General features: G+C 41.1%; 1 protein-coding gene across 4 annotated transcripts in view; it reads left to right on the top strand.

Moving 5' to 3' along the window:
- The window catches only part of LOC130077874 (leukocyte elastase inhibitor-like), a 145,604-nt gene that overhangs the window by 120,508 nt on the left and 8,385 nt on the right, over positions 1–16,711 (top strand). For 2 of the 4 annotated variants that reach the window (XM_056243285.1, XM_056243277.1), the window contains 2 exons: positions 12,563–12,730; positions 12,843–13,272. The exons of 1 other annotated variant lie outside the window; for it this stretch is intronic. In XM_056243285.1, coding sequence (XP_056099260.1) covers positions 12,563–12,730; positions 12,843–13,247 — 573 coding nt within the window. In that variant the 3' untranslated portion in view covers positions 13,248–13,272. Of the gene's footprint in view, positions 1–11,778; positions 11,920–12,562; positions 12,731–12,842; positions 13,273–16,711 lie in introns of those variants that run through there. One more of the 4 variants, XM_056243278.1, reaches the window with a different exon arrangement.

Genomic DNA, 16,711 nt, shown 5'->3' with positions numbered 1-16,711 from the left:
TTAGAGAGAATAGATGTTATCATGGACTTGTCAGCTCCTGAGGTGATGGATGTTGAACTTCAGAGAACGACGGAAAAAAGACTTATTAGCGAAACGCACTCCTACGCTTGTCAACAGAAAAAGGGAGGTGAATGTGATTCGACTCCAAATACGCCATCCAAAGCACCTCCGTCGAAAAAGCAAGCAAAAGGTGATGCAACGGATGAACTAACGTTAAGTCAGGTACAGCAAAGCATCATTCAAATAATTAGACAGTCATCCGAGGAAATAAAAGACATGGTAAAAGAAAATTCTAACAGCATCAATCTGTTGAAAGAAGCGCTAGAAGTGGTGCACTCTGAAATTTTCGACATTCGGAAGGAGAATGAAGATTTGAAAAACAAAAACGAGGCGAACCTGAAGTGCATCTCTGAAATGGAGGACAGAATAAATGATCAGGATCGGTACTGTCGGAGATGGAATCTTCAATTGGAGGGGCTGACCGAACGTGCAGAGGATAACGTCAAGACTCGGGTAATGGAAATCTGCAAAGGGGTGGTTGTCGAAGAAGATCGTAATTTCGTTGCAAACAATGTGGACATTGCTCACCGAGTTGGAAGACCCATCTCAGATGGCGGCAAGGATAAGAAACCAAGGCCGGTGATTATAAGATTCACTTCCAGAACAGCGAGGGACCTCACATGGAAAGGAGCAAAGGGAAATGACTTTCTTAAAGGAGCTGTATGTAAGATTGTGGCCAAAACTGGTACTGCAATCACTTTCAAATTACTGTAGAGCGGTGTATCCCCTCCCCCTCCCCCCTGACTCGAGGTTGCCAGATAGGCTGCAGGATCCAGCAGGAACATAGGCTGCTACAAGGAGCTTTCAACTAGAGCAGAGCTGGCAACCCGGATGCCGAAACACTACTGACTTCGTGATTGGTAGATAGGTGGAGGGTGGGGTTTCTGGCCAAAACACAAGATGACAACATCAACATCAGTTGAGGGCTGCAACTTTACTTTTTAAATGACAATATCGTGGCCGTACTACTGTTGTCAGTGATATAAGTATTTGAAATGAACATGATTTCTTAATGTCTAGAGACACATCAGGGCCATTTTATGATTAATTGAAATACATTTCTTACATACAGCTCCTTTAAGAAGAACAAGATGTACTTCAAAGAGGACCTCACGATCAAAGACAGGGCTACGCGGAATCTCCTTTGGCCTTCGATCGACAAAGCACGGAAAGAGGGCAAAAGGGCCTTCTTTGTGGGAATCAAGGCAATTGTTGATGGTAAAGAAATTAAAAAGTAGGTTACATCACTGCTCTTTTATTATGGGTTCTGAATCTTAAATTACTGTGAAACGGAAAGTAGCTGTTTGTGTTAGGTTACTCTTTAAAAATTTGAACGAATTATTTAAGATTTTTATTTTTTATTAATACTTATATTCATTCGTATTGCGAAATAACAACAACAGGAGGTTGTTATTATGTTACTCAAATTGAAGCAAAAAGGATCTCTGGTTACTGAGAGATGGTGACTGGTTACTGAAATGTGACTGTTTATTGAAGTGATGGAGTAAGTTTACCCTTTATACACTCTCAACACTTTCAACCTTAATTTGCTCATTGTTCACCTAATTGTTCTATTAGGGGTTTTTTTCCTGTCTTGTTCAAGTTTATGTCAATAACGATATTTTCTGTTAATGCTAGGGGATTACGTGACATGCTGAAAAGAAAAGCTCTATTTTTGTTTTGTAAAGGTAAAGAAGCAGATTTTAGTTTTATTCAAGAAACGCATGCCTGCCAAGATGATGCACTTTTTTGGAAGAATCAGTGGGGTTGTGACATTTGGTTATCTTTTGGTGCCTCAAATAGGACAGCAGGTGTCGCTATTTTAAAGGACAGGTTTTCAGGGAAGATTATAAGTCACAAAACAGATGATAAAGGTCATTGGATTGCTTTACTTATTGATATAAACCAAACTAAAATTATTATTGTTAATATATATGCCACCAATAATAAAAAAACAAACGAGTTATTATTTCAAGATATTGAAGGCCATATTAATCATTTACATTCAAAATTTCCCTCAGCTGAAGTAATTTGGGGTGGTGACTTTAATACGGTGTTTGATGGAAGACAAGATCGATTGCCACCTAGAATTGATAATATGGCAAATGAATTAAGTAATGTATGTTTACGATTGAACATAATTGATATTTGGAGGTATATAAATCCACAATCACTTTTGTATACGTGGAGTAATAGGGACAGATCTCAACAATCGCGTTTTGATTTTTGGCTCATTTCAGAACATATAAAAGACAGAGTTGAATTTGTTACTATTGAACCATCAGTTTTAACTGATCACAAAGGCATATCCATTAAAATTAATGTGGTAATTTCTCAATCAAGCAGAGTTAAACGAGGATATTGGAAGCTAAATAATAGTCTATTGAAACATAAAGATTTTTGTGACCAAATTAAGAATTTAATTATTAAATATTGGCAACCAGCTTCTTTGATTCAAACTTATGGGAAATTATGGGAACAGACAAAATTTGAAATAAGGAAATTCACAATAATGTATGGAAAATCTGTTAAAAAAAAAGAAAAAAGAAGATGAAGACAAAATAATTAATGAAATAATATCCCTCACTTGTAAAAATAACAAAAATATGTCAAGCACTGAGCTATTAAAGCTTGCTACATTGCAGAATGAGCTGGATAATATTTATGAAGAGAAAGCTAGGGGTGCTTTTGTTCGGTCTAGACAAAAATGGATGGAAGCAGGAGAAAAAAATACTAAATATTTTTTTGGTTTAGAAAAAAGAAATAGAGAAATAACTTCTGTAAACCAATTAATAATAAATGGACTTACTAATGCCAATCCCAAGGATATTTCTTGTTTTGTTAGTCAATTTTATAGTAAATTGTATAGTTCAAGTATAGTCAGCTAAATGATGCAGATTGTTTTCTCAGTAACTTATCAACCAGTATTAATAAGATTACATCAGACTATAAAAATTCATGCGATAAAGAATTGAACATAGAGGAAATTAGAAATTGTATAAATAGTCTTAAAGAAAATAAATCTCCTGGGAATGATGGCTTGTCAGGGGAGTTTTATAAACATTTTTGTAATGACCTTGCACCCTTTTTACTTGCAGTTTTTAAAGAAGCAGTTGATTTGGGAGAAATGCCCGCATCACTAAAACAAGGGGTAATTACACTTATACCCAAGCCAAATAAAGATAGATTAGTCTTAGAAAATTGGAGACCAATTAGTTTGTTAAATAATGATACTAAAAAATTTTCTTTAATTTTTGCAAAAAGACTTAAAGGAGAACTCCGGCGCAAAATGAACCTTTGGTCTAATTACACATTGTTACCTAGTCAACCGTTATCTGAGATTTGTTTTCATGATTATCGAATGTAAATAGTTTTATCTCTAAAAACAGTTTAGCCTATAAAGCTAGTATAACGCTAGTATATTGGGCATAGTGTAATGACAAATAAAAATCGCTTGTTAATACCACTAACAAGGCTGAAAATAGACCCACACTAACACGGTAGCATAATGAGGGTCCCTACCTTCAAACCGAAGCATTGAGAACTTTGTAAGTGTACAGACAGTTTAATAAGAAGATATTTTAAACATACAGTCAACTTCGCGTCTTTGAAATACAGCCTTTACCAGTCGATCTACGAACGCCGATCCAAGCCTGCTGTTCGCGCTCACCTTATCACAACTTATAGCTCGTTCACATTCTCACCAGCGCACTTGGATCGGTGTTCGTAGATCGACTGGTAAAGGCTGTATTTCAAAGATGGCTTCTGCCTGTATACGCGAAGTTGACTGTATGTTTAAAATATCTTCTTATTAAACTGTCTGTACACTTACAAAGTTCTCAATGCTTCGGTTTGAAGGTAGGGACCCTCATTATGCTACCGTGTTAGTGTGGGTCTATTTTCAGCCTTGTTAGTGGTATTAACAAGCGATTTTTATTTGTCATTACACTATGCCCAGTATACTAGCGTTATACTAGCTTTATAGGCTAAACTGTTTTTAGAGATAAAACTATTTACATTCGATAATCATGAAAACAAATCTCAGATAACGGTTGACTAGGTAACAATGTGTAATTAGACCAAAGGTTCATTTTGCACCGGAGTTCTCCTTTAAGAAACATCTTAATACAATAATTGATGAAGAGCAGTCCGGTTTTTTGAAAGGCCGTTACATTGGAAATAATATTAGACTAATTTTAGATTTAATTGATTATAGACACCTTATCCCAGATGATTCTTTTATATTATTTATTGATTTCTATAAAGCGTTTGACACTGTTGAACATTCATTTATGTTCAAAGTTATTGATTTCTTTGGTTTTGGTAATTTTTTTCAAAATGCAATTCGTACGCTTTATAATGGTTCGAATAGTTCAGTCCAGTTATCTCACGGTACATGTCAGAGATTTGATATTGGCCGTGGGATAAGACAAGGATGTCCTATATCACCGTTTCTCTTCACATTGGTTACTCAGGTCATGGCTGCTCATATCAAAAAAGCAAGTTTTCAAGGAATTTCAGTGTTTGGAAAAGAGATTAAACTTAGCCAATTGGCAGATGATACCACAATTTTTCTCAAAAACAGTGACGAATTAGATGAAGTTATTAAATGTATAGGAACATTTTCTGGAATTTCTGGATTAAGGATGAATAAGAATAAATCTACTTTATTCTCTCTTAAAGATTGTGTGTTGAAAGAAATTTGTGGGATACCAATCAAAGATAATACCACATACCTTGGGATAATGGTGTGTAAAGATTTTAATCAAAGAAGCCAGCTGAATTTTGAACCTATTATTGAGAAAATTAAAAACAGATTCAATATGTGGCTTATGAGAGATCTTTCCCTAAATGGTCGTATTCTACTTTCAAAAGCAGAAGGGATCTCAAGGTCTGTTTATATATCTATGTCAGAAGATGTTCCAAATAATGTTCTCAAGGAATTAGATAAGAATCTTTATGATTTTATTTGGAGGAAGAAAATACACTATTTACGGAAAGATATTCTAAATAATAATAGAGACTTTGATGGCCTTGAGGTTTTAAATTTTACAGATCTAAATAATGTGTTTAAAATTAAATGGATAATCGAATTTATTAAAAATAAAGATAGTGTATGGAATGTTTTCCCAAATTACATATTTAACTCTTTGGGTGGCATTAATTTTCTTTTAAAGTGTAATTTCTCAGTAGATAAAATCCCTGTTAAACTGGCAAACTTTCATAAGCAGGCACTGCTGGCTTGGCAATTAATATACAAACACAACTTTTCACCGCATCGATGCTTTATATGGAATAACAAAGATATCTTGTACAAAAAAAAGTCCATCTTTAACCAGACATGGTACGACAATGGAATTCTTAATGTTAACCAGTTGCTTAATGAACAAGGTTTACTTTTAACATATCCTGAATTTCTCAATAAGTTTAAGATTCCTGTGAGGCCAAAAAAATATGCTATTGTTTTAGATGCTATCCCGGGCAGAGTAGTTTCACTATTACGAAATCCTGGATTATGCCCTATGTTGATCGTCAAATCAGTTTTTGTTGTGACACAATATTTATTGGGGATATTAATAGATAAATGCAGTAACAAATATATTAGAAATACTTTAAAAACAAATTTTTTGCCTTGTTCAACAGGTTTTTGGTAATCTAAATTTGAAAATATTAATTGGAAAAGAGTATGGTCTATAACAAATAAGTTTTGCATTAATAATAAAATTAGAGAGGTTTCCTATAAAATTGTACACAGAATTTACCCTGTCAAGGAGTTACTTTCTGAACGTTTCCGTTTGAATATTGAAAACTTGTGCGAATTTTGTGGCAATGCCAAAGAATCTTTAACTCATCTCTTTTTTAATTGTATTTATTCAAAAATGTTTTGGTTGGATGTTTCAAATTTCATTTCTAAGTTGTTTGAAACATGTCTACGAATTGAACTGTTTGATGTTGTATTTTTTTTTGTGCAGGACAATGTTGATTCCAAAAGTACCATGTGCTTCCTTATACAACTTTTCATATTACTTGGAAAATATCACATTCATGTGAAAAAATGGGCAAAAACTAAGCCAAGCTTTGAACACTTTATAAAGGAGATTAAACAATATGGGAATTCATTAGATAAAATTAAGAACAAAAAAGCAAGAAAGACCTATGAAGCTTTTTGTAACTTTAAACTATTGTAACTTTACCCCTGGCATGTTTTTTCTTTTTTTTTTCCTTTCTTTTTTTTTTTTTTCTATTTGTTGTGAGTTGTATTGTCATGTACATCTTTTTGTATATTCTCTGTTGCAATAAAAAAAATAAAAATAAAAATTCTTATTTGTGCATCCTCGTTTCCTTTCCTCGCTTCCTTTCCTCGCGTCTCAGCTCCACCCCCTGTAGGACGCGAGGGAAGGCTGGAGGAATTGAATGAAAGCTTTTTTATACATTGGAATACTTGATCACTCGAACGTCACTTCACTGCGTCATCAGCAGCGCTCAAAGGATCTGCCCTTATGTTGTTAAAGTTAGTTTATTTAAGAAATTAATAATAAATAATAATAAAGCAAGATACCTTGTTGAAATATGTGAGTTGTGTGGTTTATGTAAACTACAAAAGTAAAGTATAAATTCAAATGATTGTGACAGATGTGATGGGGGAGGAGAATTGATACGTGCGTCATGTTTAGTCGATAAAACTCTTCCGCAAAGGGTACACCTGTGTATCCTCGCTCATGACTCCTCTGGAAGCCTCCTCACTCCTCGATCCTCGCCTCCTCGCGGTGCAATTAGAGAATTGAGATGTCCTTAAAGATGGCTGGGCTCGATCGGTTTCCGGGTCATAGGATGGAGGACGGAGGAGCGAGGAGACGAGGAGGGATATTGAGAAGCACCCTCTCTCTGCTGTTTCCTCCAACACTTTGAATAGGAACATGACGTCATTTTGATCATCAATCGAAGTATTACATGTCTGCCATCTAGTGGTAGGGAATACAAATTAGACATTACACCATATTAGGATCGTATGACGTCTTGTCGCAATTTTGCGACTTTGGCGCTTAAGAAACTTTAGCCAGGCCCGGATTGGCTAATTGGGAGCACAGGGAGAATTCCCGGTTTTCTGTTTTATTGGCCAGGAGGGCCGATGTTTTCATGGCACTGGGTTGAATGCTTTATATAGGCTCCAGTCACAGCTTTCTGAGTGTATAATGAACGTTGTGAAATAATTGCCTAATATTAACTCTAATTTGGTGCTGCAATGATTTGCATATCGCGACGATAACGTACTCGGTTACTAACGTAACCTCGGTTCTCTCTAGAGAGGGAACGAGTACTGCGTAATAGCTTTACGCTAGGGGAAAAACTCTTTTCCACGAGATATTGAAGCCAAAAATTATCCTTAATTTTTTATTAATGTAAAACGCTTTGCAGCAGCAAGCAGACATAGGCGAAACAGCTCGCGCGCCTATTGGTTGCTCTGCAGCAAATGCAGCAGCCTATCGAGAGAGACTCTGCGTGACGTAATGACCAATGGGGGCAATTCGCGCCCATATCGTCACGTCCCGCCAGAAGGGGCGTGGTCTCACCCAATAAATATGCTCGTTAGGCTGGTACAAGCTGGTTTTTATCGCTGAAGCGAACCAGAGCGTATTCCAAGCACGGCAAGATACGCAGTACTCGTTCCCTCTCTAGAGAGAACCGAGGTTACGTTAGTAACCGAGTACGTTCTCTTACGAGAGTATCTCTCGTACTGCGTAATAGCTGCGTAACACAATGCAACACGCCGTGCGTACAGGGATCCAACACCAAAGTCCCGAGGGCCGAAGCCCAGGGCTCATGTAGTGCATAATCACCATAAACTCACATAGAGTGGAGGAAGAGAGGCTGGAAGCGTCATTCCCTATAAAAAAGCACCCAGCGGGGCTATCATATGTCAATAAAACGCGCAGCCAGGGTGAAAGCTTTCAGCCTGATCTGGGTGGCCATACGTGTGTCAACACTCATGGGGCTGCAGTAAACTCAGCATCTGGGCCGCACAGCGGGGCAGATAGCACTGAATTTTAGACCGCCAAAAGCTTAGCTTGTAAGGCGGGTACCTCCAGGTTATAGTATTTTATAAATGTAGACGGCGAGGCCCAGCCCGCTGCCGTACAGATATCTTGCAGGGAAACCCCGCTCGACCAAGCCCACGAAGAGGCCACGCCTCTCGTGGAGTGCGCTCTGACACCCAAGGGGCACTGTAGGCCCTTTGCAGAGTAAGCGAGCGCAATGGCATCCACTATCCATCTGGATAGGCTCTGTTTTGAGGCGGCGAGTCCCTTGGAACACCCGCCAAACAAAACAAAAAGCTGCTCCGTCTGTCTGAAAACAGACGAGCATGACACATAAGCTCTCAATGCCCTGACGGGGCAAAGGAGACTCGCATCCTCCTCCTCACTGAGAACCGGAAGGCGGACAGGGAAATTACCTGGGTATTCTTACAACACTCATAACACCATCGGCCGTGGCCGGAACACCAGAAAATGCACTCTTTATTGGATTTATCTGGGTAGCCGTAAAAACGGCTTTTGTGCGCAGGCAAACGGGCTGAGACACCGGCTGGCTCACTGCGAAATACACTGGGACAGTCGCGATGTTTGGAACTGACCGAGCGAGAAGTTTTGGTGGAAATCCGGCCGCAGCGGGATCTGAACACCGTCGCTTTCCTAGAATGGCTAGGAAGATTTTGAGGCCTCGGGCTTGATCTCAATCCTCGGCCGGGGCCCGCGCTGAGGGGGGCGGCGTCCAGCAGAGCGAGAGCGTGGTCTTTGGTCTCGGGCGTGGCGGCGCTGCGAAGCGGCGGCGGCGGACGGTGCAGGCTGCGGCTGAGAACTGCGAGCAGACGGCTGTTTTGAGCGGCCTGCAGCGGAGCTCGAGCGCTTCGGAAGGAAGTGCTTCATGGCCTGCGAAGTCTTTTGCACCTCCATGAATCTGTCCGCGAAATCTTTGACGGCAGATCCGAAAAGGCCCGCTGGTGAAATGGGCGCGTCGAGGAACACAGAGCGCTCGGCTTCCGTCATCTCGGACAGCGTCAGCCATAAGTGTCTCTCAGCCACGGTGAGAGAGGCCATGTTTCGTCCTATGGCCTGCGCAGCGGCTTTAGCAGCGCAAAGAGCGAGGTCTGTAGCGCTTCTCAGGTCCGCCACGCAGATCGCTCCGGGTCCTTCCTCGTCCAATTTAAGGAGAAGGTCGGCCTGGAAGATCTGCAGGATAGCCATAGTGTGCAGCGCTGAAACTGCTTGCCCGGCGGCGGTGTAAGCGCGTCCGTGCATGGCTGACGTCACTCGGCAGGCTTTAGATGGTAGCGTCGTGTGAGCGCGCCGTCCAGCGGAGGGCGGGCAGAGATGAGACGCTACAGCTGGTTCCACAGGAGGAACGGAAAGGTATCCTCTGTCCTTCGCGCCATCCACCGAGGAGAAAGCAGCAGAGGCAGAGGTACGCAGCCTGGCGGAGAAGGGGGCGTTCCACGATTTAGTCACTTCCTCGTGAAGTTCCGGGAGGAAGGGCGCGGGGCTTGACTTTGACGGAGCCTCGTCATTTCCGAGAAAGCGGCCGTCCAGTCTGTTGCGCGGCGGTTGCGCGGGCGCCTCCCAATCGAGGCCGATGCTTTCCACGGCCTGAGAGAGCAGACGCATCAGCTCAGTCTCAATGCCGGCTCTCTTACCAGTGGTCTGGCGGGAAACGCTAGCGGAGGGGAGGTCCACGGAGCTCGCCCAATCCTCGCTATCGGATGCCAGAAGAGAACACGCCTCGGTGGGTTCGTCAAACTCGTGGATGGACGCGGCGGCAGGCGGCGGCCGTTGTCCGTCAGTGAGCGACTCGAGCGAAGCCGGCGAAGCTGGCGGGCGAACCGGCGAGCTTTGGCGGGCTGGAGAAAGCTCGGGAGCGCGCTGGGCGCGGCGCTTCTTGCGGCGCGGCACCACGGCGGGCTGCGGTGAAGGCTCGGAGAATGATGCCAAGCGAGTCCTCAGAGTCACCATAGGCAAAAGCTCGCAATGAGGGCATCCGCTGTCAGCGAGCGCGAGAGCCGCGTGATCCTCACCCAGGCAGGAAACACAGATGACGTGCCGGTCTCCATCGCTGAGCGGGGCGCGGCACGAGCCACAGGAAGGCATCTTTAAAAAGACGCAGCTCTTTTGTGAGAGAAGTGTGAGTCGCGTCAAGTAAGCGAGCAAACACTCTCAGCAGAGTAAAGATACACAGAGTATAAAAAGGATATAGAACGCCGGAAAGCGCAGCAGGTACGGCAGTTGAAGGCGGCGAGGCCAGCTACTCCAGAGCTCGTCCCGCTGAAAGGCTTGCTTCGACGGCGCGGCTTCTCACTCCGGATCCAGCGATGCGTGTGCGTCGCTGAAGAGATAAAAATCAGCTTGTATCAGCCTAACGAGCATATTTATAGGGTGAGACCACGCCCCTTCTGGCGGGACGTGACGATATGGGCGCGAATTGCCCCCATTGGTCATTACGTCACGCAGAGTCTCTCTCGATAGGCTGCTGCATTTGCTGCAGAGCAACCAATAGGCGCGCGAGCTGTTTCGCCTATGTCTGCTTGCTGCTGCAAAGCGTTTTACATTAATAAAAAATTAAGGATAATTTTTGGCTTTAATATCTCGTGGAAAAGAGTTTTTCCCCTAGCGTAAAGCTATTACGCAGTACGAGAGATACTCTCGTAAGAGAACCGACCTCATAATCTGAGCTGCTTCAGTATTCAAACACCGCTCGTCGGCAATGGCAAAATGTTTGAGATGACCGATCAAAGTAAACGGGATTTATGTTCACAGAAGCGCGAGCCGCGCCCGCGCGCCAATCCCAACGCGACGCTTCACGAGATAAGATGCATGTGGCTAAACTAAACAGCTGTTTTAATTACGAAAGAAGTTTTAAACGACCGAAAGAAATAATCCGTTTGTGAAGACTGTATCAATCAAAACTCAGCTTCGGGAAGGGGAGATTTACAGGTAACCTATAAGATAAAGAGACTGCAGAGAAGAAGAATGAGAGAAGATGGAGATGATAAATGAGAGCAGGTAGAGGAATAGCCTATTGCATAGGCTACTGTGCCCAGAATGAGAATAACTTTATTACAATGCATTCCTATTTAACACAGACATACATATGTTCTTTGCCAATGATGATCATCAGTGTAAAAATAAGCTCAATTTAACAACACAATCACCTATATATATAGGGCTAATATATTGCTATTGTTATTGTATAAATTTAGATAAATTTGTATACCTCGAATGTGTTTATATATTACCCCATATCAGCACTGGGACTTTTCACTGTTTGTATTACTTCACTTGTCTGGGTGGGCATATGCCCCCGAACCCCCAGCAAGATCACTTTTTGGACCTCTGTATTTATAAAACCCTGTATACGGCTATTGCACTGAATAGAAATTTATATATTTTTTTAAATACAATGAATGACAAGGCTGTACAGAACACTGCACTATTGCAGACTTATAGCTATACTGAGGTTTCAATTACATTATTTTAATATAGTCAGACGGGAACTAAAGTGGGCCGGTCTAAGGCATGAAACTCCAGGGCTGAAAATGAGTCCCACTCCGGCCCTGACTTTAGCTAACATTCTGTCATGGTTCTGTTGCATGAACATCTGTATTTACTGTAGAGATGCATGTATCCTTTGGATTCAACTGATTAAATCTGATATTGTTGATGCAAACAGAAATGTCCAGAGGAAAAACCTGAGGACCAAATTCATTCTAGTTTCAACAACTTTATGAGTGAGCTGAACAAACCAGGAGTCCCGTATGTGTTGAGTCTTGCCAACCGCCTCTACGGAGAGCAATCCTACCAGTTTGTTGAGGTAAGACTCGGTTTATTCACTGGAGGTTCTAGTGAATAAACTCTAATATCATTTGCACCTCAATCGATTTGCTGTGTTACAGAAATTCCTCAATGACGCAAAAAGCTACTATGGAGCCGGACTGGAGAAGGTGGACTTCAAGAACAAATCAGAGGCTGCTCGTGTCAACATCAACAAATGGGTGGAGACAAAAACACAAGGTGAAATCCAGCATAAACTTATTCTCAATTTGAAACTTATTCTACACTTTTACAAAAGCTTTTTTTTTAATGTTTTTACAGCAAAAATGTCTTTTTCAAGGGCCTTGTTTGGCTTCATGGGTTCTTGAGTTGAGGCTGAGCTTTATAGTAAAAAATATCAAACCAACTATTTCAAACTGCTCAAAATAACCAATGTCCATCTGTATTTTAGAGAAGATCAAGGACTTGGTGCCACAGGGAGCCATCGATGGGATGACGAATCTGGTTTTGGTTAATGCCATCTACTTCAAGGGAAACTGGAAGGAGAAATTCCCAAAGGAAGCCACCAGAGATGGGCAGTTTCAGCTGAACAAGGTGGGATTTCATGCTCTTTTTAAAAAATATTTTTAACAGTCATGATGAAATATGAGGGGTTATAATGTGTTTCCATTTATGTTTTGCAGAATGAAACTAAGCCAGTGAAGATGATGTATCAAAAGGCAAAGTTTCCTCTGGCCTTCATCCCAAAGATCAACAGTCAGGTTCTGGAGCTGCCGTATGTCGGGAAGAATCTCAGTATGTTGATCATCCTTCCTAACGAGATGGAAGACGACACCACTGGCCTTCAGAAGGTGATTTGAATGCTTAATTATCCAGCCGTGACCAGTCAGATGTTTACTTGTGGAACAGTTTTCATTTTGACTATTTCAACTATTCATCTGACATGTCTCTCTTATTATCCAGCTTGAAAAGGCACTGACCTACGAGAAGCTCATGGAGTGGACCAAACCAGAAGTCATGCGTCAACGCAAGGTTCATGTATCTCTGCCCAGATTCAAGATGGAGGAAACCTACGACATGAAGAGTCTTCTGATCAGCATGGGAATGGAGGATGTGTTTGACATGCAGAAGGTGAATCTTTCAGGCATGTCCTCCAACAACGACCTGGTGGTGTCGAAGGTGATCCATAAAGCCTTTGTTGAAGTCAACGAGGAAGGAACCGAAGCGGCTGCAGCCACCGGCATCGTTGTGAAGGCATGTTGTTATAGCCCCCCGCAGGTCTTCAACGCAGACCATCCTTTCCTTTTCTTCATCCGACACAATCCAACCAAGAGTATTTTGTTTTACGGACGCTTCTGCTCTCCATGAGTGAGTCCTGCTGCATGAGACGCTTCCAGCGTTTAGGTGATGATCTAGTTAAAGGAGAAACTCGGGACAACTACTACAAATCAACCAGTCATAGTTTGGTTTAAGAAACATTGATATGTGCCAACAGATCAGTACCTATTGCAATTCACAGGAGAAAGACTTAAATAAATGGTATTAAATTGTTTCAAATTTTACATGGTACTAAAATGGTACTAAAAATGCTTCATACACAAATTAATCCTACTAGTGTATGTGGGACCTGCATTATAATGAATTGAAATACATTAATTCCTAATCATTTTAGATTAGGGTTATTATAGTTAACTAAAAACATAAATGGTATTTAAAATGAAATAAACATTAGGCAAGGCAAGGCAAGTTTATTTATATAGCACATTTCATACACAATGGTAATTCAAAGTGCTTTACATAGAAGAAATTAAAAGAATCAAAACAAATAAGAATAATTAAAACAGTTTAGAATAAAAAATAAAATAAAGTACAGTAAAAACAGTCGGACGAGCAGTGGCACAGTGCTCATTCAGTAAATGCACAGCTAAACAGACGTGTTTTGAGTCTGGCTTTGAATGTGACTACTGTAGGAGCACATCTGATCTCTTCTGGAAGCTGGTTCCAGCTGCGGCTGGCATAATAGCTAAAAGCAGACTCTCCGTGCTTAGAGTGAACCCTTGGTATTTCTAGCTGAAGTGATCCTAATGATCTGAGTGATCTGAGGTTTATATTCAGTGAGCATTTCTGCAATATATTGAGGTCCTAGCCCATTAAATGATTTATATACCAGTAATAATACTTTAAAATCAATCCTAAATGTAACTTGGAGCCAGTGTAGAGATCTGAGGACTGGTTCATATTTTCTGGTCCTGCTCAGGATCCTGCCAGCAGCGTTCTGTATGAGCTGCAACTGTCTTATGGTCTTTTTAGGAAGGCCAGTGAGGAGTCCATTACAGTTATCCACCCTGCTGGTGATAAAAGCATGCACAAGTTTCTCTAAGTCTTGACTGGAAACAAAGCATCTAATTCTTGCAATATTTTTCAGGTGATAGTATGCTGATTTAGTTATTGCTTTCACATGACTACTGAAACTAAGGTCTGACACCAAGATTCCTGACTTGATTTTTAGTTGTTAGACCCCTAGAGTCAAGGTATGCATTCACCTTGAGAACTTCATCTTTGTTTCCAAACGCAATGACTTCAGTTTTGTCTTTGTTTAACTGAAGAAAGTTGTGGCACATCCAACTGTTGACCTTATCAATGCATTGGCACAGGGAGTCAATGGGGCTGTAGTCGTTAGGCGATAGGGCTAAGTAGAGCTGTGTGTCGTCTGCATAGCTGTGGTAAGAGATTCGGTTCTTTCTCTTTTTTTTTTTCTCATTGGGAGCATATATAGGTTGAATAGGAGTGGTGCAAGAATTGAGCCTTGAGGGACTCCGCATGTCATGGATGTCCACTCAGACTTATGGTCTCCTATACTCACCTATGGCGCTTTTCCATTACCAGTACCAGCTCGACTCGACTCGGCTCGCTTTCCGCTCCGTTTTCCATTGCAGAAAGTACCGCCACAAATAGTACCCGGTCGTCATAGCGACGTATTTCGTTCCTCGTTGCCCGATCAAGCTCTCGCTGGATCCTCTCTTCGGCAACCAAACAAAGGAATGTCTGCACCTCCTCGTTTGACCACGGCGTATTCTTCCGAGTTGCCATAATAATAGTAGTAAGTTTAGTAACTATCTCTGGCCAAACTATTTAAAAATGGCGGGGTTATTCTGGATACTCCATCTGGCGCGTGCAATGATGACGCAGATTCTCTGTGACCAATCAGCAGTCGGCATTGTTTTCACGTCACATTTTAGTATCGGCTTAGCTCGCCTCAGCTCGCTTAGAACCTCGCCGGAGGTGGTACGAAAAAAAGTACCCGAAAGCAGGTACAGGTACAACTTTTACACAGTGGAAAACCAAACAAAGGCGAGTCGAGTCGAGCCGAGCCGTGGCGAGCTGGTACTGTGTAGTGGAAAAGCGCCAATAATAACCTCTCCCTTCTAAGTATGGCCTGAACATTACTGACATAAAAATAAATGAGAAAAAGTTTTATTTCAGCTAGTTGCGTAGGCAGCATTTCTCATTTTCATTTAGTTTAAGTTAAAAATGTATTTAATTAAAACAAAATATAATAAAAAGGAAAATATTAACAAAAACTATAAGAGTATATGAATGATACTAAAATATCAACTGTATGGATGCTTTTTATTGAAATGATGTGCATTCGACATTGTATTGAAACTTTCTATTGAGCATTATAATTTGTATAACTAGTGCTGCTATCACTCTAAACATAAACCTCACATTCTCATTCAGGTGGTTTTGGACGGGTCTCTTCATGCTACCGTACATGTAATGTAAATAAATCTATTAGTTCACATAAACATTTATGTTGTTTCTTGCACTACACGAGGCTCTATTATACAAGTCAAATTATGTGTTTGCATTCACTGTAACCGTATATTAAACATAAATTAAACAATTATTTACAATTCTTGAATTAAACCTGCTTTGTTTGAGTTTTTATTGTAATTAAATAAAAACCGCTGTTACAAATAAACTGTAGTCAAACTCTGAAACTCAAAGAAAACTGGTTTCTGAAAAGGTGTTGAGGGGGGAAACACGGAAAGAGAGGAAATGAAACTACCATTTTAATTAGTAAAATAAGTTTATTTTTATGAATCTCACATCAGGGTGTATATGTTGTAAAATGAATAAATCATTCAATTAAATATTGTATTGGCTAAAATGTTATCTTTTATATTTTTACCATTTGAGAATTGTGTTTCATAATGTTACTGTAGCCTATAAAGGTTGTTAAAAAAAAACCTACCATGCTGTTTTTTTACCCATGATGGTAGGGTATCAGTCAGTGAAGCACTCTATCAGTCAGTCACATTCGACTGACCTGACGTATTGGGATCTCACCTTTTACCAATTACCTTCGAGTGGTACAAAACAAGCCAATTCACATTTGCAGATTTGCATCGCAAGCCACTCCCCGCCAGCCGGGTATATCGACCAGCGTGCAAACTCACACATTAAACTTTTCCTTTAGAGCCGAGCGGACAGGTTTCACTCTGCTACAATCATTCGTTCGAGTATCTGCAGAACAAGAGGAAAGCTGTTTCAGTGTTGGATTGATGGCGAGTTACAGCAGAGTTTGCATCTGAAAGAGTATTCAGTTACACAGATAAGTGCAGCGACTGTCACCCTAGGTGCTTAACAGTGAAAGTGCAATTTTCCCTAAAAGAGCAAGCGGACAGCGAGAGTTTCTTTAAAGACGCCTCTCTGTCCATGCATTTCTGGATGCATTCGCTTCTCAGGGACGGGACACCACATGGCACCCATGTCCAGACCTCTGCCAACCTCCAGCGGCAGGTTACAATGTTACCTCTATGAGGTGC

Source organism: Rhinichthys klamathensis, unplaced genomic scaffold (assembly GCF_029890125.1).
Source record: "Rhinichthys klamathensis goyatoka isolate OS25496 unplaced genomic scaffold, OSU_Roscu_1.1 h1tg000784l_1, whole genome shotgun sequence".
Taxonomy (NCBI): domain Eukaryota; kingdom Metazoa; phylum Chordata; class Actinopteri; order Cypriniformes; family Leuciscidae; genus Rhinichthys; species Rhinichthys klamathensis.
The sequence above is the reverse complement of the archived record's forward strand: the minus strand, read 5'-3'. Positions and strand labels throughout refer to the sequence as shown.